The sequence below is a fragment of the Augochlora pura genome, chromosome 6 (assembly GCF_028453695.1).
Source record: "Augochlora pura isolate Apur16 chromosome 6, APUR_v2.2.1, whole genome shotgun sequence".
NCBI classification, from domain to species: Eukaryota; Metazoa; Arthropoda; class Insecta; order Hymenoptera; family Halictidae; genus Augochlora; species Augochlora pura.
In genome coordinates, this window is record NC_135777.1 from 10626200 (window position 1) to 10646147 (window position 19948).

General features: G+C 46.3%; 1 protein-coding gene across 1 annotated transcript; it reads right to left on the minus strand.

Annotated features, from left to right (window-relative positions):
• Positions 1-134: 134 nt before the first annotated feature.
• Positions 135-19948, minus strand: LOC144470961 (uncharacterized). Its single transcript, XM_078182571.1, has 24 exons — positions 19629-19948; positions 15591-15964; positions 14424-14945; positions 13163-13539; positions 12041-12721; positions 10810-11224; positions 8673-9601; positions 8418-8587; positions 7696-7915; positions 7244-7250; positions 4950-5095; positions 4733-4832; positions 4511-4639; positions 4260-4426; positions 4045-4198; positions 3554-3959; positions 3201-3477; positions 2953-3134; positions 2265-2730; positions 2003-2195; positions 1789-1934; positions 1605-1728; positions 1165-1527; positions 135-1098 (listed from the first exon to the last, which is right to left on the minus strand). The coding sequence occupies exons 2-24, from the start codon at positions 15738-15740 to the stop codon at positions 391-393; spliced, it is 7032 nt and encodes a 2343-aa protein (XP_078038697.1). The 5' UTR covers positions 15741-15964; positions 19629-19948; the 3' UTR covers positions 135-390.

A 19948-nucleotide genomic window follows, 5' to 3' on the forward strand; every position in this document is an offset into this window, starting at 1 on the left:
AAAAGTCCCTATTCCTCTTCAACGAGTTTCGTAATTTCTTTCGACGAAACGCGTTTATTTCTCCTTGTAGATTACTGTCATACCATGAACGATTGTGGTCATTTCGAGGTCATTGTAGCAATGTGTACAAATAGTTTACGGTTTAACGGTTGAATATTTAATTAACGATCGATTACAAAATGTACAGAGGCGCATTGTGGTGGATTCGCGTGAAATAAGATATCGGTAACTTATGAAGAAGTAATGATAGTACAGTAGGACGAGAACGGAGGGATTGTTTGTTTTTTTCCTAGAAATTGTTTACGGTATGTACAATTTACGTGAAAGTTGCATCAAATTCACGTCTGTGAATGGTAACAGTAGAAAACAAAAAGAGAGGAAAAGTGCAGATTACGTTTTACGCGGCTTAACTTTTCTCTTGTTGATGCTCATTATTTGCTCAACAATTATGTCATCCGCTCTCGGATCGATAGGAACAGCTTGTATAGGAGTTCGTGAGCTAGTGTTTGGTTTCGAACGCCTCTCGATAGATGAGCTTAGCCACGTCCAAATTTTCTCGCGGTTTAGAAACGCGAACGCGACTAACATTATGAACGGCAACACGATCACAGACGTTTGGCTCATCTCATTCTGGTCGATCTTCCGTTCCGCGTTAAATGTCAGCTTTACGTGTTTGAACGACGAGTTCGCTTCAAAGTAGAAGGGGAGGGTGCGATACTTGTGCATCGTCTCGGATAGCGACGATTCGAGTTGCACAAAGTACTTCTTGCCATCCGCCTGTAACGGCGGCAGGTGCACCAGGAACCCGGCGTTGTAATTACTACCGATCTTGTTAAGTTGCTGCGTCTCTAGTTTACTGGTGTGAATCGGTGAGTCAGGCATGTCCTCTCTGCACAATTTGACCTTCAGCGTACGATAATGCTCCGGTTGTGCAGATACAACGTGGACAGAGACGTCAGTGCGCGATATCGGATGGAACGCGATTAGACGAAGACCATGAATATCCTCCGAAATCTGCACCAGTATAGATTCAGGGCTGGTACGTTGAATGTGGGCGTTGGCCTCCGCGCTCGGTTTCAGTCGAAACACATATGTACACTGCGGAACAAAATCAATTCAAATCCTTGAAGAATCTACTACGAAGATTCGAGAAAAATTACTTACCCTTGGTTGAAGGCCTCTAATACGGAAATTTCCGTTCTCCTCGGTAGTCGCTTCTTCCTGGAGATTGCTGCAATCAGCTTGCCCCTGCACCTCCATTAATAGACCAGCTTCCGGCTTTCCGTTTAGGGATGTTACAGATCCATAAACGCTGAATGCGACTCGTTTTCCATATAATTCTACCTTGACGGTCGCGCCTTCCATTACTTTGATCATCTTTGATGGTGGATCAAAACGATATTCCTTCATCATTGGCCGAAGGTAGTATTCTCCCGGCGATAAAGAGTTAAAAACTAAACGCCCGTCCTCACCCGTCACGCTGTTCTTTCGGTAACTTTGACCACCAGATAAGGAGAGAAGAACACCCTGTGAAGCAAAACAACGGTACCGTTGTTATCTAGTTTCTTACCGTAATATTATTACGGTAAAGTCTTTGGACACACCTGTAGTGACACGTTGTCAGCTTGATCAGAGACTTGAACGATTATTTCGGCCAATTTGTGAGCCAAAAAATCACCGTTGCTATCCGGTCCTGTGATTACGTATCCCTCTTTCTCCGCGGTGACACTAATCGAAAGAAAGACGGTGATCACTTAAAGTCAGTAATTAAAAGTGAGAATCTTTTACCTGTAGTTTATTTTCCTATCTAGTGGACCGACAACGTACGTCCCATCGTTTCGCGTAACTAGTGTATGAATCGGAGATGTTTTATCGTTTCCGAATATTTGTATGGTGACACCCTCCAACGGCTGATTAATCTTGCCTGCAATGATCTAAAAGACACACGCTTTGGAGAATTTTACCGATGATGATGAAAATGTTGCAGGATTTATCAATTTACCTTCCCCATCTCGCCGATGAATGAGGCAACATCGTTTTGGCAATCGTTTACGGCCAACACTTTCAGTGACGGTGGACTAAACAGAAGAATATCCGATAACGGTGTTATCGTATAGACGTTATCGGTCTTTGCTTTGAATTCGAACTCGTATTTGTAGAAATTTCCTTCTTTCACGGGTTTCAAGGGACCCAATCTGCAAAACAATAATTTACAGTTAAATTCTATCAACAAGGCTGTACATCTTGTGAGCGCGTATGCTTACGTAATGTCGCCACCGAGAGTTTTGATATTGACTTTGAGATTGTTCAATGAGGAAGCGCTTTGAATGCTTCCTTTGTGGCTGTGTTCGGACGAATGCAGCAAAATAGGAGAAAGACTATTGGTATCCCACGCATAGAATGGCTGTTCATACACGTGACAACCTTTCGGCGCGAACGAGTACATGCCAGACTTTGATACGCAATGCTTTGTGCTCCCTTTGTTCAAAACTAACGTCAGTTTTGTTGTATCGCCGGGTTCCGAGTATACTACTGTTGTATCGTGAGAAGAAATAAAAGAAACGGAGAATCCAGTCTGTACGAAAGTGGGAACTTCCGCGCGTTCCGAGGTAACGGAGATTCTGTAGCTAGGATTCTCCCAGCAGAACACGTCATTGTCGATGAGCACCTCATAATGACCAGGTAACACATCCGTGAATTTATACTGACCATCTGTCAAACGAAAGACGACTTCACAAGCAAAAAGAAAGTAGCATCGAATGAATTAAACGCGTATTGCTGCGATAACAAGAACACACGCGAAAACTGAATTTCTTTTATCGTACTTTCTTTGCATGTACGCTGTATGACTAATCAATTTCTACACGATTTTGTTATCGCAGAAATCGTTTAAAAAATTTAAGCTGCATTAAACCACAAGTGTATCGCACATAAAAGATATAAAGTAATTACCCTTTGCTTGTATAGTTTTTATGGTGATCCCATCAAGCACCTTTAAGGTAACGGAGGCCTGACTACAGTCAGTCTCTGACAAACATTTCACTGTACCCGACAACTTTGCTTTCAGCTGTAAGAAGTTTACATCATTCACTGGTCGAGAAGATACGTCAATTGTCTGTTGTAGCGGGAAGAATCTGAAAGTTTCGTGATAAGCTGGAAAATTGAGAAAAAGATACCGAAAAACAATTTACACGACTTACTGCAAGCCTTTGTCTCTTTCTTCTGGAGTGACAACGACGCTCAACAGGTATCGGTCAGGTGAGAGATAAATGCAGAATTCTCCGGTTTTTGGGTCCGTTTCGATTTCTTTAGTGAATGTGTTGGCAGTGTTCCGAGCGGAAACCTTTCGATGATGCAACGTTTCTTTGGCCGATAGTGTTACCTTCCCACATACTTTGTAAGCCGATGGTGACAGAACTGGGAGTTCCGAGGAGCTCGGAGAAATCTTGACCAACTTCTCGATGAAAAGTACATTATCTGAATAGGATTAAGAAACGGTCAGATAACGGTAGAGATTTATAAAAAGACACGATCAATAAAACAATTCGCATACCGGCTTCGGCTTTTAACGAATACTGTCCGGCTTTCATATTGTCTAACACATATTTTCCGGTAGCGTCCGTTACAGCGACCTCCTTTTGTGACAAAAATATTTTTGTGCCCGGCAGCGGATCACCATCGATCGCAATGCGAACGGATCCGCTCACTGTAAAACCGGTTACTTTAAAGCCTGGTCGTAATACGACGCTATTTTGATTTACTTTGAACGACAGTTCAGCTGGTTGAACGTCGAATTTTGTTTGACCACCGGCATAATACGGGACCAATTTGTAATCTCCGGGCGACACGCTTGGAAACAGAAATTTGCCGTTTTTATCCGAAACAACATGACAAATAGGCTTTTTCGACCGAAGTTCTTTACTTATGGCTGTGGTGGCACAATTTTTTGCTACGCCATTCTATACAATAGAGAAACGCAATTAAGATTAATAGTTTGAACAATTATTAATCATGGGCAGATAATGAAGATGAATCAGTACTTACTCCAATGAGTAAAAAGGTCACACCACTAACTGGTTCCTCTTCACTGGTAACTCGACCACTTACATCATACCCAAAAACCACCAAGCTACCATCTGCAAGTTCTGTGTTGCCCTCTCGTACTGTTACTTTAACAGTATCCTTTTCTATAGCCCATCTGAAAGAATAAAAGAGATATGTAAGAGAAGTCAAATGTATTCAAGAGTGCTGATTCTCACATTGGATGGGAAGCAATTAGAACATATTTTCCAGGCTGTATCGGCGTAAAATAAAACGTTCCCCCTTCTGCAGTGAGTGTAGTTTCAGCTGGAATTTGCTCGCTTCCTTCTTTGTGCAATGCAATGTTTACACCTTTTGGTCCTGAATCCGATCCTAATGCTGTAACCTAAACAAAATTTTTATTTGAGATGAATGTACAATTTTAAGTTTATATTATCTAGATAAGACATTGTTTAAGTTTTTAATTTACTCTGCCGGCGATGCCGAATCCTTTAAAGGTAAAATTTATATCTTTTCCCAGACTGCAAGCATCAGTTGTTGCATCCACATTCAGCAAAACTTCCATAGGTTCAAAACTCCATCCTCTGGGTGGATCTACCTAATATTTTCGATTATGTAATGAATATAGGTTGAAAACATTCTTATCAATTGATGAATTAGAAATAGTACTTCTATTAGAGTTTTCTATTACCTTCAGTATATATTCCCCTTTATCATACAAAGGAAGAAAATAATACCCATTGTTTGGAGCACATTCTGTAGCATCTTTAAGGCTTCCAGCTTTTGTGTACCTAATTCAAAGAAAAAGTTTGTGTCAATATTTTCATGATTGAAGACCTTTCAAAGAAGCACGTGAGTTGTAAATGAATCGACTTGCTACAGGTTTAATGGTAGGTGTCAGTACTTACAATTTTACCTGAACTTTTGCAAAATCAATGTTAGCATGACTTTTCAAAAATCCTCCGCATCCTAAAATATCTTGGGCATTCGAAAACACTACCGATACACATATGTAAAATAAATAAAGCACAATCATTCGTTTCATCTTCGTCTTCTCGGATTAACGTCCACGTACTTCCATGCCCATCGAAAAACGATGATCTGCTGAATTACTACTATGTACCACTACGTAGACACTGTATAGGTAAGAAATTCTCTCGCGCCCTCTATCTAAAGTCACAGTCGACTGTCGGTAATTTGGTTAACAGTTCGAACGTTTTGTTACTACCCCAATGGGCGCTGCACAGACCTTAGACGAAGCTTCATTTTTTCTCGAAAAGAGGCACTACCATCGTCCGCATGTACAGAACGCGTGATCGCTGAGAAACATTAATTTTTGCATAAATGCTGCAAAAAAAGATAAACAAAGAGAATAAAGTCATTCAGGAATATCTGCTGTATTAAAATCTTCAGAACAAAGTAAATCACGACACCAGGCCCTGAATTGTGTATACAATGCAGATAGAAACATTAAGATTGTAAGAATTATAGTAATCCAAAGAATTTTCAACATCGTTAATAATTTTGTATTATTTTTTAACCCGTATTATTCTGTTTGCGTATTCAAATACTGTATCGTCACATATTTTTTATAGACTAATAGGTCGAAAAAGTTAATGAAAAATGTCCTTTTGCATCTTTTACCACTTTCATGTTACTAATGAATTTTTCAACTGGTATCGAATAAATAATAATAACAATTCAAATAATAATAATAAAATATAGGTGAATAGAAGGAAACGAGAATAATAAATGGAATAAACGTTTCCAACGACGTAATATAATTTATTCGTAATCATATAAAAAAAGACCATTTAAATTTGTAAATGGCTTGGTAGACAGAAAATTTGCAACAATAATTTCGCGCCTCCGCCAAATTCGCTCCAAATTGCCGGCGTTCTTACCCTTATTACTTGCCTGTACGATTGATCAACCAGGTGACTAGCATTTGTTTCTCGGCAGGGAGGAAAAGCTGAAGTGCGTTCTCGACAACCGGATTTCGACGGTTCGACCATAGTACGATTCAACGATTCGACAATTCAACGAGCCATCGAAGACTTTGGAGGAAGCGTGTCGCATAGCCAGGCTACAAATTCCATTTCTCCTTTTTTACTATTCATTTTTGTTCCTCTTTTCCCCCGTGCTTCGTGCCTTCGGAATGTCTCGATTACAACAGTTAATCGACTAAAATAATAAAAATCGCAATAATCGTGATTCGTGATCACATGGAATAATAAAAAGTAGATGTTCGTTCGATCGAAAACTAAATCTGTACATACACGCATTGAGTATAAAAAGTTGCGAACGAATTCACCTGAGCCGCGGTGTCGCGCCACCGTGAGACGGAAGGAAGGCGTTTCCCGCGCGTTATGACGTTATGGTGTTACATGACGTTATGACGTTACGTTATATGCACGTACACGCGAAGCAATGCATACGCTGCCGTACGTATCATCTAAAATTGGCTGAAGACGTTGCGATCACAGTTTCCAACGAAACGCGGTAATAAATCACAAGGGACGACTCGGAGAAACGATATCACGAAAACTTTATAATCGGTAATCGGCTATCTAGCGTTTACTAATCGTCGCTATCGCTATCATTCTCTAATACTTCCGTTACTACGGCCTCTAACATCTAACACAAATAAATATCATGTGCGTATTACTATTTGCTGTTTCCGAAAGAGCTATTAACGTATAAATCGCGTGAGAACGTCACGCGAGAATAATTGGGGAACGTGGAAGTCTAACGAGATAACAGTCGGCAATTCTATCAGTCTATTCTTGCGATCATAGTATCGCCGCGATCGTACACCTTTGAGTCTTTCTCGCGCGAGACGCGAGATGCGATATGCGAGATCGATCGCTCTTTCATCTTTGTCGGCTGTCTCATAGAATTTCTCTAGAAGAAATTCAAGGGAAAATATCCTAACGAGGTTCTCTAACTTTTAGCTAATGCGTAGTCTCCGCTTCTCAGCGTCGATTCAACTAAACGGTCCTACCGTGCTATCGTGCTAAGATTAAGTTTATCTTTGGTATACTAACGGGAAATGATCGTTCCGCCGGCAGAACCGACTACAACGATTCGCCTTTAGTCCGCTGCTCGAGCTTCTCCGTTCCGGAAGTACGGATTTCGCGTAGAAATAGGAACATTGCGAATTGCGAGTAGATGCGCGTCAAAACGTCCGACGTGCGCGCACCTTTGCCCTGCGTGAAAAATATTTGCGGTTCGTGGTTCTTGATTCGCTGGTTGCCGGGCCGCTTGCCTAAATTCGACGCACGGGGACCGGGAACCGCGGATCTTACATACACGCTCAACAGTTTCTGCGCGTCAAACGCAACACGCGAGAGAACAATGCCCAGAAAATATGCAACGTTCTTAATTTTGATTCTCTTACTGTGTAGACGCGGACAGAAAAATATACTATCGTATATCGATTGCGTTCTAAGGGATTTGTTGAGAAATCGCTTCGCTCGAGAATCGTCCCGGCGTTCGGCGTTTCGAATTTTGGATACTTTGGTAGAAACGGCACGAGCGAAATGCAGCGAGTGGAAAAGGAGCGGCGCGGTTCGCGGAGGCGTTTGAACAGCGGCCGCAGTTTCCCTCGTGACACGCGACAAGGCCAAGGATAACTCCTAGCGCTCGGTTTACGGCATCTGGTCGGACATCACCGGCTCCAAGCAAGTCTGTTTCAGAGTCGCCGATTGGTCCTCCAAGCTTCGCTTCAAGCCCTCTATCGTGTGCATCAGCATCTGCCTACGGAGCTGCGACATCTGCTGCTGGAGAATCTGCGAATCCTGAGCATCCACTGCGACTAATCGTTCCCGGCGTAGCTGGGCGACTTTTTCCTTCAACGATCTTCTGGAGTCGTCTGCGATATAAACACATTGATTTTGATACGGGATCCGTTATGCAAAATCCTTGTCAGAGCGACTATCTACAGTAAATTCTCTCCTAAATTGTCCTTCAATTTGTAAACAAAATCGAATAATTTGTGAAAAATAGTCAACGGCTATAATCGTTTCTTATCCTCCCAAATTGTTTATTTTTGTTTACAAGCTGAAGAACAATTGGGAAGAATATAATGTACATTTAACAAAGAAAATGTAAATAGAACGATTACGTAATCGGTGTTTCGCAGAGCTGAACGTTTCTCGAATAAAATTATATTCAAATAACATTTCAAATAAAATTTTATTTGAAGAATATGTTCGAGACGTTATTTGAATACAATTTTATTCGAACAATTTATTCGAACAAAATATATCCAACATTGGACTTGCGTTCGTGCTTATGTGTTTATACCGGGTTGCATAGGGGGTTTATAGATAGCTCTGCTTTTTACTTTCTTACATTTTTTAGTTTTTACTCACCGGTGTCATCGGTCGCGGTGTCTCCATCCGAATTTCTAAGAGCTACGTGTTCTCCCAAGGTTTTCTGTATCCGACCGTACGTGGTGCTGCCCGCGTACACTTTCCTCTTGACTGGCTCGCTTTGCGGACAATAGAAAGAACCTTCTTTTGTGGGGCCCATGTCGACCGACCTGACGGAACAAATAAAACACGCGTGTTTACAGGAGCAGAGCTACCTATATAATACGATTAATTAGATATGAACAAAATACTAACCTAAATGTCATCAGGGTCGGCCTCCTTCGAACATCGTACCTGTCCTCGGAGTCCGAGGAGCTCGATAGAATGAACTCCTCTTTGGCCGGCAACCTTGTCGAATGAACGTCCGTTCCGTCCGTTCCATCCCTTCGCGGTAACACTGCGCGAGGCCGATTCTGCGGACGAACCTCAGGCTGGAAAGACGTCGATGGAGGCGGTTCCAAGTCCGACGAGACTCGCCAAAAACCGTTGCAGGCGAGAGTTGGGCTTCGCGTCAGCTCGTTGCGCTCCGGCTGCGAGTGCCGTTGCGCTTCCGCTTCCGTTTCTGCGTCCGTTTCCGATTCCGGTCGGCGATCCGGTTCCGCGTCCGACTCGCGTCGACTAGACCGAAACGTAGCTTTGCCGGGTGAGTGTGACGGCGGCGTTCTTCTCGCTGCGATCGGAGAATCACCGATGAAGTACTTGTTCGGCGACGGGGCATCTTGTCTGTAACGAAGTTCGTTGGTTGTCGAGACCAGAGAGCCGGCCATCGGACCATTTCGCTCGACGAATCGGCGAATAGGGGAACAAGGCTGCGTGAACTGTCTCTTGGGGCTGGTGTGCTCGAGATCCCGAATGCTGCCGCTCTGCAGTTCGGGCTGGGAGTTCCTGCTCTTGGAGAGGGCCAGTTCGATGTTCAGTTCGGTATTCTTGATCAGCTCGACGCGCTTGTTGGCCAGGCCGTTGTGGAACTTCCTTGAGGGCGACGGGACGACCGGCAGTCCGCCGTTCTGGCTCTTCTGCATGGTCACTAGGATGTTCTCCGCTTCAAGAATAAGCTCGCGATACTTTTTGTCCGCCTCCTTGTCCGCCTCAATCAGAGCGATCTCGGAGGCGAACGCGGTCATGTAGGCGCTGCCCGCCGAACCGATCCTTCGGCCGACGACGTTCCCGTTCACGTAGCTCACCTTTGAACAAAGAGGGAAAACGTCGGAAAGAGAAAAATTTCTGGCTCGATAACAGTTGACAAATTTTCATCTAATACCGAATTATATCAAAGATAGAGGGACCAATCTAATAGACTGGAACTAGAATGTTTAGTATTCACTTTTTTATTAGTAAATAATGTTATATTACATATACATATTATACATCTATATTGTTCAGGGTGTTCCAAAAATGTCGAAAAATCCACAAATGATGAATACATGAAATTATTTTAAGTAACTTTAAAAAAATTTTATCCGATGCATCGTTAGCGAGTTATTAGCGAAAAGCATTCACCAATGAGAGGCGAATATCGCTAACGCGGGGCGGCTGAGCTAGTAAGCGAAACTGGGCTTGGCCGCCTCATGCTAGAGAAGCTTCTTATTAGTTACTGTTTTTCGTTAATATCTCATTAACAATGCCACAAAGAAAATTTTTGTAAAAGAAAAAGTTACTTCAAATGACATCAAGAACCTCCCATTTCCGGGCCGTCAGACATTTTTGGGACACCCTGTATGTATGCATGTATATTATCTTGGCATTCCTTTTTATCATATAATACTGTTAAAAAATATTATTTTATTTACAGTGCTATCTTTTACACGATTTCGTTTTCTATCAATCAATTTCCTGGCCTTTGAAAAAACTCACTTGCTTGGAACGGAAGTTGCCATTACACATAAATATTTTCCGATAAATGATAATTCATGAAGTATCAAATAAGTAACGATATTGTCGGAAAGTATCGAACGAACTCCGATTTAATACAGTATTGGTTTGGTATCATTTAAAGAAGTTTCGGTATCGGCAGGCGATACTAAAATACAATTTTACGCTTCATACAATAATTTTTCAAAACATATTTTTCAAGATGTTTTTTATAAACAAATTGGCATTTTTGTTATTCCTAATGTAATAACAATTTATTTTACTTATTTGCCGAAAATGAAGTAATGAAGTGAACGGGCAAACTAGTCTTGGTCAAAATTGACCCAGTCGTCGTCTTGCGATGGTTAAATACTTTGGTATCGTATTGACTCAATATCGTCAATAACATCAATATTAGTTTTATCACTATTTCCGGCAGAATGGAAGCAAGATCAAAGTTATCTATCGAGTGCAAGAGCAAGGAACGAACAAACGAGCGAACAAGGCTAGAGAAGTAAGAGCCGCGAAAGCGCGCGCTTACCGAATTCGAACGCCTCTTGACGACATCCAGGTCGACGCCGATACCGACGCCAGTACCGATTCCGGTGTTGACGTCGACGCTGCTAGGATGAACGAAAGACCTCTCCGTGGCGTTTAGCCTGACCGGCGACAGGTTCTTATTGAGGTCGTGCTTCTTGCGACGCAGACATATAGGGGTGCCGCCGACGCTCCTGCTGCCCTGCTGATTGAAGCCCGAGTTCTTCAGCAGCATCCTCTCGAGTAGAGCGCGATTCAGATTCGCCGTTTCGTCGTCGCATCTGTCCGTCGTGGCCGATTTCCGCCGTTGGGAGGTCCGCTTCTTGCGCTTTTCGCTCTGCTGTTTCTCTTCGGTCTTCTTTCCGTGGCGAACGCTCGCAGACGTCCTCTTCGCCGAAACGTTCTTCGCGCTGGCCATTCTGCGAACAGACAGGCACCGTCCGTCGGAATTTTTCGTTAAAGCACGCCGTTTCTACATCGGCTTCGAACGTAATTTTGCGGCACGGTAAATCTCTCAAATTGTCCCTCACCTTGTTAACAAAACGCAACAATTCTGGAGGAGGGAACACGATTGTTAGATCCTCGAGGCTCGTTTTTATAGTTACCGATTATCAACAATTATTAGGTCGAGTCATAAATAACTCTCCTTCTTTATCAGATATAGTTTTTGTTTTCTTCTTATTTATATTTATTTTTTTTTTCATTTTATTTATTTTGAACTCTTATCTACAAGGTGTTCCAAAAGTTAAAAAATCCAAAATTCCAAAAATCAGATAATGATGGATGGATTCCAGAGGTTATTTGATATAATTTTTTCTTCAGCGCAACTGAAATAGGCAGCTTTGTTCACGAGTTATTACCGTTGAACAATGAGAGGCAAAAGCTCGGCCGGTTCGCTCTAACTGATCTCGCTTCTTATTCGTCAGTCTTTTTCGTTAATAACTCATAAATATAGCCTCGGTTTATATTTATGCCAAGGTATAAGTTACTTTAAATGATCCGAGCAACCCCTCATTCTCCAATTGTTATAAACATTTAGGTATTTTAATAGAAGCAAAATCTTGTTTGTCCCAGTTATTCGTAGCTGTTAGATACGAACAATAGCTTCTACCTAGTTGCAAGTTATTTAAGATTCGACCTAATATATACCTTGATCCGAGAATCATATCACCTCCTCCGAAATCGTCCATTTGTTCACAAGCTGATGGACAATTTGTGAGAATTTATTGTATTACCTCTGAAGGACGGCGTTCGGGTCCTCCTTGGTCCTTCGTTTCGTCAACGATTCCCGCAGCTTGTCGCTTCGCCTGGCCAGCTCGTTGGTGAACGCGAAATAGGTGCAGTGGCCCGTGTTCGGGAACCGACCAGAACAGTCGAGGTTGTCGAGGTCGAGGAACGAGCCATTGTCGATGTAATCGAACTCGGTGTTGTCCAGCGGCTCGTTGTCCTCGGCACCGATGCGAGCGGCGTCGACGTCGGACAGCGAGTCTATGCAGTCCTCGCAATCGGTCGGGTCGCTGTCGGACAGAATATCGGTCTCCTTTTCGTACACGTAGCTCTCGTCGAACTTGCCCATCATCTCGTTCAAGGTGATATCGTCCTCGGAAGACCTGGCGCTTCGCGTCACCGACGATGTCGACGAGCCGTTGCAGTTACGATTTCCGTGACCGTGGCCATGACCGTGAGCGTGGCCGTGTCCCTTTCCGATCGTATTCACGATTTCGTTCTCGAGCCCGTTGCCGTTGCAGTCGCTGCATCCGCTGTTGCTGCGGCAATTCCCGTTGCTGCTGCCGCCGCCGCTGCTACTTGTGCTGCTTCGGCTGCTGCTGCTACTGCTGTTGCTACGCCGTTGCATCGACAAAGCCATTTTCGACCGAATCTCCAGGCCTGATGCGATTCTCCAGTTTTGGTTTATGCTACACGAGGAAACTGGATTAGGATAGATGTCCCAGTTTCCGTGCTCCCCCCGGTATAAAAACGTGTACAGAAACGGAGAAGTTTTATACATAAGCTGACGCCTCTCTCTCTCTCTGAATCTTCCACATTGATACGTGAACGTGATAAAAGAGACATAGTTCGTCAGTTTTATATACGAAACTGTTCTTTTTCTATACATTGTTAATTCGAGGGCACGGGAGTTGAGACAGTCACGGAAACTGGGACAGTTACCCTAGCTTTGGAGCAAAGAAGCCAAAGAAAAACAGAATCGAGCGCGAAACGGTCGCTCGTGTGTTTCCCTTGGACAAGAACGATCACCGGTGTATTTAGTGTACAAGCGAAGCAACGTCTTACACGAGATCCGGAGGAACACGGGATAAAGCAAATGTAAAGGAATGATCCAGAGGAGCGGTACTAACGGGCTTCTTCCGGCGCTGAGGCTCTCCTGTTTCAACTCCCGTTTGGCTCGAGCCTCGCGCGCGCAGTTCACGTTCACGTCGCTCGCGCTCCCGGAGGATTCGGTGAGCTTGAGGGCCGAGCCGCTGCTCGCGTCGTCCAGATTCAGCCGGGACTTGAAGCCGGCGTTGCTGGAGCCGGACGAGTTGGCCGAGAGCCAAGGGTTCGTGCGGATGCGGGAGCGTTCCCGGGGCGACTGGACCGAAGGCGAGACCACCAGCGGCGGCGGGATCGAGGACGGCACAGCCAAGTTGCTTTTCGTCGAGTCGCCGGAGAACGACTCGGTACGCCGGTGATACCTGTCTCGTTGCGACTGCTCCTCCCTAGACTCTTCGCTAATCTGTTCGTTCGAGAAGTCGTGTTTTCTCTATTGTAAATAGTGCGTATGCTTCTATAAATAGCTTCAGGCATTCGTCACCCTCTTTGCATCAGAATTTAACCCTCAACGGACGAGAGGCGACTCTCAGCAACCACTGTGTTTCGCGCGGCAGGATGAGTGGCGAGTGAGTACCGACACGCGGTGTTTACGTTAAGATAATTTGTATGGAAATTATATAATTTTATATAGTTGCATATAATCGTGTATAAATTATATTTGTATTACATACAAATTAAAATAATTTATATACAAGACAGTCGGCACATCTGGGAAAATCGCCTCGTCTTGCTACCTCACTTGGTCGGAAAAGTCGTCGTCCGCTATGGGTTAACCGTGGAGACCCGTGCGACCATTCAAACAAGTGATGATATCTGACAACTTTTGGCTAACCTTGATGGAACTTAACGTATTCTCTAACATTTCAAAATACGAAACGTTTGTTTTCGTTACATTTCATCGACTTTTAATGAGATACTACATGTCATGTCTTATGGACCTCGTACAGTTTAGCATTTTTACCCTTCTGATATAGCGAAAAACGAAACGACGTTTTCTTCGTCATAGTATGAATTAACGTATCTCTATCATGACTTATGTTATAAGAAAATTGTCAAATATCACCATTCGTTGGAACGTGTCAGGTGAATCTCCACCCTTAAGGCGTATTATTTAATATCGCAACGTAATTGGAGTTGCGGTTACCTCATTAAATCTAAACTTTTTTCGCAATTTTATAACTAATGGGCAACTTCCCGCATGTATCCGGTAAATATTCAATATTCTGGAGGACCGCGGTCGGAGCGGAAAGGAGAAGCGAGATCGGAGAGCGCGATCGCGATACGTGCCTTGCTCGAAGCGTTGTTGGTCCCTCGGTCATCCCGCGGTCGGTTCTCGTTCCTGGTCATGCTCGCGAGACAAGCCGCTGCTTCGAGGATTCCATGTCTGGCGAGAAGTGCAGACCCGGGACCAGGAGCAGGGCTAGTTCCTTTGGCGAGAACGGAGCCGGCGCCAACGCTGGGGCCGGAACCCAAACCCGAACCCGAACCTAGCGTCCCTCCGGTCGGAAGTTCCCCCGCTCCCGCGCCGGCGCCCGAGCCCGAGGATTTCTTCGGTCTGCCGTTGTTCCCGGTGCTCTGAAAGTAGTGCGTACCGGTCCTGATGTTGATGTAATATTCCGGCGGGAAGCTGGTTCCGGGCGAAGTGCCGTCCGTCGAGTATCCGGTGCTGTAGGCGCTCTCTGGGGAGGAGAGATTCACGCTGCCGGTGCCGGCGGACGTGCCGGAAGAGGCCGAAGCGGTCGCGTAGCTTCCGCCTCCGTGCAATCGAATCCCGTCCACGGCTTTCTCCGGTGACTCCGCCGGATGTACCTGCAATTTTCAGTAATGCTCATCTTTGCGGTGGCGTCGACGACACGATTTTCGAGTCAACCTCTCCGGGATAGGGCTAAAGGTCATCAAGAAGAAGAGCATCGTCATCGTCGTAGTCGTCGTCGTCGTCGTCGTCGTCGTCGAGATCGAGTCGGTACCGTCTAATTGGATGCAAGGGAAACGAACGTGCCGCTCGAGCGAAGAACGAGACGAGGAGAACTCGTCTTCTCATTCTCCCTTCTCGGTCGCGACGAGACGAGACGACCGAAAGAATGTAGGTACAGTAGTATAGGTGGACGGGTACCCGAGAATTTTGGTTAACATCGGGCCGGTTATTAACTTCGGATTCGGGCCAGGATCCGAAGAGTACCCAAAAAATTCGGCCATCCTAATTTGAAATCGAACCCCGAAAATTTTCGAGTATGCGGAATTATAAAAGAAGCGAATTTGGGAGTATGTATTATACTATAAATTGTAACATATTTAATGTGCACTTATGGCAAACGGCACATAATCTCACTTCAGAATTTCGTGAGCCTGAAAATTTTTGGGACCCGATATCGCTTCGAATACCTGAAAGTTTCGGGGGTACCTGAGGTTCAGAATCCTCGTAGTAGATATTAAACGGATGCCGATCGAGCTTACCTGATGCAAGCAGGGAGATCTGTTGGCACTTCGATTTCTCGGGGTGTTGCAGTTCGAGTCGAATCCCTTCTCCCCCTTTTTCCGGTCCTTTTTCTTCTTCGATCGCACGATATGCGCCTCCATCCACGTGCGCAGTTTCGTCCCGAACATGTTGCACACTGTTCAAATCGATGAAACGGCGACGCGCGAAAAATTCGGAGCAGGATTATCGGAGATTCGCCAATTAGCGTTGGCACACACGAGCCTCGCGGATTCGAAGCTCGCGAGCTCGTCGCATCTACGTGGTCCTCGGTTCTCCACCGGTTAACGTCGCGAACCGTTGCGGCGCCTCTCCGTTTCGCGGCGTTCGTCGCCGACGCAAGCCATCGCAGGATCTGAAACAGGCGAGGACGGAACTCGTTAGCACGTAGCGACGGTAGTCGCGGCAGATCTCGTCCCGTGGATCTCGTCGCAAATCTCTAGACTGCTGCCGCCGCGGGTTGGCACCTCTATTTCCGGAGACTGAAACACCCGAGGGACTTCCGTCGGTGAAATCAACGCGGCCTCGCTCCGGACCGCACCGTCCCTTTCAGCCACCGTTATAATTTCCGGCTTCTCTTAAATCCACGGCAGTCGTTCGGTGACTCGAGGCGTCCCTCGCTTCGAAACTATTTGAATTTCGGCTGGTCGCGATGCGGACCGATATACTATGCGCAGTGGTATACGACGCGGTGCGACGCGACACGGACCTGGGGCGGAAAGGAAAAGAAAACGTTCAAGACGCTTTCAGAGCTTTCATATTTTATGGAAGGTGAAAAGGCCGCGACGTTTTCGCGCTCTCAACGTTCCGACCCTCGTTTCTGCGCCAGGTTTCTGTCGGCTCTCCCCTCGACCCAGATCTCGTCGGGAGGACCGCCGCCGGCGGCCGGTGACCGGCGACAGGCGACCGGCGACCGGCGACCGGCGACCGGTAGAGGAGATAAACGAAAAATGCGCCTGCTTTCCCTGGAACGTTGGCGAAAGCTAAAGGGGAAGTAAATATTTTGTTGGGGCATAGTTCATGCCCGTCGACGACAAACTACTCCCGCTCAAGCGTCTCCGAATGCGAGCTACACGACGAGCTTCCCAGAGGCTGCGAGGAATGCAAGGACGATGGGCAGATCGTTCTTTCAGGATCTCGAGATTGTCACGCAATGTCGACTTCCGATGTTCGCTTTATTCCTAGTACTTTAATATAGTCCAGGTATGCGTCTATTATAACGACTCCTTCATTTCCACCACTCCTTCCCGAATCCGATAGATTCCTACACGCGACGAGAACGAGACTAGGATTCCATGCAGCACGCTGGCCGGGAACGATCGAGTACGCGTTTTACCTGCCAGAACCCGTCCTCGAGCTAATTTCCTCGCGTTACGCTTACCGAGGTCGAGTCGTCGGGTTATCGATTATCGCCGTGATCCAAGGTGTTGGAGCAGGGTGCGTGGAGCTTCTACCAAAGGACTGCTGGCTCGAGAATGCAAATGAAACCTGGCAAGCAAACGGACAAAGAGAAGGAGAACGGGAAAGAAAAAAGGGAAAGGGCAAGGAGAGGTGTTAGCCGCCACGTGGTTAGGGGTGGTGAAAGGGTTCGATCGAGCACCGCTGACGGTAGCCGCGGCTCGTGGCCCGCGGTGTCGTCGTCATGGCAACTATCCGAGCTCGCGCCCCCAGGCGAGCCTGGGATCCACCGGTGGGATCCAACGATTCATCGGACCCAACGATCCACGATCGAAACGTCGACGTCGACGCGACCGAACGCGGTTTTCACGGTCATCTCTTCTCACACCGGGATTTCCCCGGCTCTCCTATTCCAGCGGACGCAACGGGTACGTCCTCGTTTCACCGCGTCGCGTGGAACGCAGCCACGGCCGCGTCGACCGTCGAATAAAATTAGAAATCGCGCCCCGATTCCACGATACCCCGCTCCGTAGTCTCTCGATCGCTCTCTGGCTGTTCCATCCCGTTTTTATAGAGATCCGCCAAGCCCTGGCGGACGTAGTAATTTTTTGCCGATTTCTCATCGATAAAAGGCGAATGCACAATCTACGGTTGTTAGCGTTGTTATAGGCACTACAAAAGGAGTCGTGGATTAGTGGATTTGCTGAATGTCGAGCGACATGGTCGGAAAACGATCACACCAACGAACCTCATCTATTTTCTTCTGTTCAAATGAATAAGGTTTAAATAATATTGGAATAATTCGTTCCTTTAATTTTTACACGCTATTTATCTTATTTGCGTTGTCGTTCTCTATTCCTCACATGTATGTACGATGATTTTATTCCCTTATCACCATCTATCTTATAATTAACTATTCTAAATTGTTCTAAACAATAATCAATTTTTAACAATTCTCTAAATACAAACCAATATAATAATATAAAACGTACTCTAACCCTTCGCACTCGACTGCCCCGGAGTTAAGCCATTTAAAATTTACCTTCAAATTCAAGGGTTCCACTACCGAAACAATGCAGATAAATTTTGAATGGCTCTGCTCTGGAGCCCTCGAATGCAAAGGGTTGGCATATTGTTTCTACGGAAGCTGATGTGTGCTACGGAGTAACGACGCGACAAATTACTCGTAATCCTATCTACACCAACTCCGATGGCCAGACGATCCATCGAAAGAAATGATCACGGTTATTTCGGTTCTGGCGAAACGAGACCGGCCGGGGACGAATTCGCCGTGAAATTTTCATGGATTCGGGAAGGAACGCGACAAACGACGAGAAAGATGGTCTGGCCCTTGGCCAAGAGAACGGTGCCGTCCACGAGCCGCCGAGAGAATCCCGGCGACCTCGAACGCGACCCGATAGGGACGCGTTTAGCGGAATCGCGCTCGGTCACGGTCGCCGGGGCTAAAGTTGCTCACGGGTTTCAATGAAACATTAATTGAGAGTCACCGAGGGAAATGGCAAAAGTTAACACGAGAAAGAGAGAGAGAGAGGGAGAGAGAGACGAGAGGGAGAGAGAGACGAGAGTTTGCACGAAGCAAAACTCTCTGCCCTTCTCAACTGCTGTCGACGACGCACCCTCTCTCGGACCGGCTAATTCGAACGAGCAACCCTCGAGGTAGTGCGGGTCGTTTCTGAATCTAATCGAATCGATGCTCTTCGAAAGTTTTCCGACGCGGGACAAGGTCTGTCGGGACAGGTCGACGCGACGATTTCACGAGAAAGGCTGCGACGCATCCACGAGTGAACCGGCACGATCGCGATATCGCTCGATCCGGCGACGAACGCGAGTAGGCGGGTCGAGTTACGACGGGCCAATGGGGCAATGGACCGACGTTTGCATTCTTTCGCTCGCCAGCTTTGATTTCCGAGTAAGTACAGCGAGTCGCTGACAAATCGACGAGCCAACGAGCGTGATCGAGCTCCGCGCGTCCTTGAATTTCTCTTCGATTGGATTTATTCGGACCTCCGATTGCAAGCTGCAGGCCGCGAGAAAAGCGCGTTGCTCGGGGAAACAAGTCTGCGAATCTTGCTCGTGTCCACGCGACCCGGTGTCATTCTAGCGACTATTCTGTCGATTCTATGATAACCAGCTGGCGATGGTAAGAAGCCGCAACCTCGCGTCGGTGTCACGACCCGTGGCTGTTCCATGTTCCATCCAGCATGCTGAAAGTCTCCGAAAGACGATCGCGCCTATCACGTCGCGCGCTCGCGGCAATACACCTTCCCCGGCTCGCTCCTGCTCGCGTCGGCTAGTCTCGCACTTTCGCGTTTCATTTTCCAACCGGTTAAACGGCCCGGCAAGTGTAAATTCGAAAGCTTCTAAGTTATGCAATAATTATGTCCACGGCTGTTGGCTCTCGCCTCTTTGCTCTCTGCTCTTGGGTCGGGACGATTCCGAGAAGTCGTCGTCTCGCTTGATCGACACGTTTTCGCGACGATCACCGAAACGGAACGCACACTATCTACAGCCTGCAGGCTACCGCAGCTCCGAACGTGTTCGGGACAAGCCCGAGAGAGATAGAGAGAGAGAGAGAGAGAGAGAGAGAGAGTCGATCTTACCTTTTTCTCCATCGAACGTCATCCCCCATCGGTTTCGAGCTGTTCTCGCGTGAAATGGACTCCGGCAATCTCGCTCCAGTGTTGTCACCAATGCGAACCAAACGACCGAACGGGAACAACGCGAACAGACACCCCTGGAATGCTAACGCGTACTCGCGTGTTCGTTTACGTTCTCGCTCTCCCTTTCGCGTCGTGTGCCGAGTGTCGAGTGCCGGCACGCGAGACTCCTTCAGAGAAAAGTCGAGGAGCGAGCGAACAGAGAAACGTACCGACCTCACCCGACCGGCTGTTCGACCGAGACTGAGCGCCGTCGAATACGC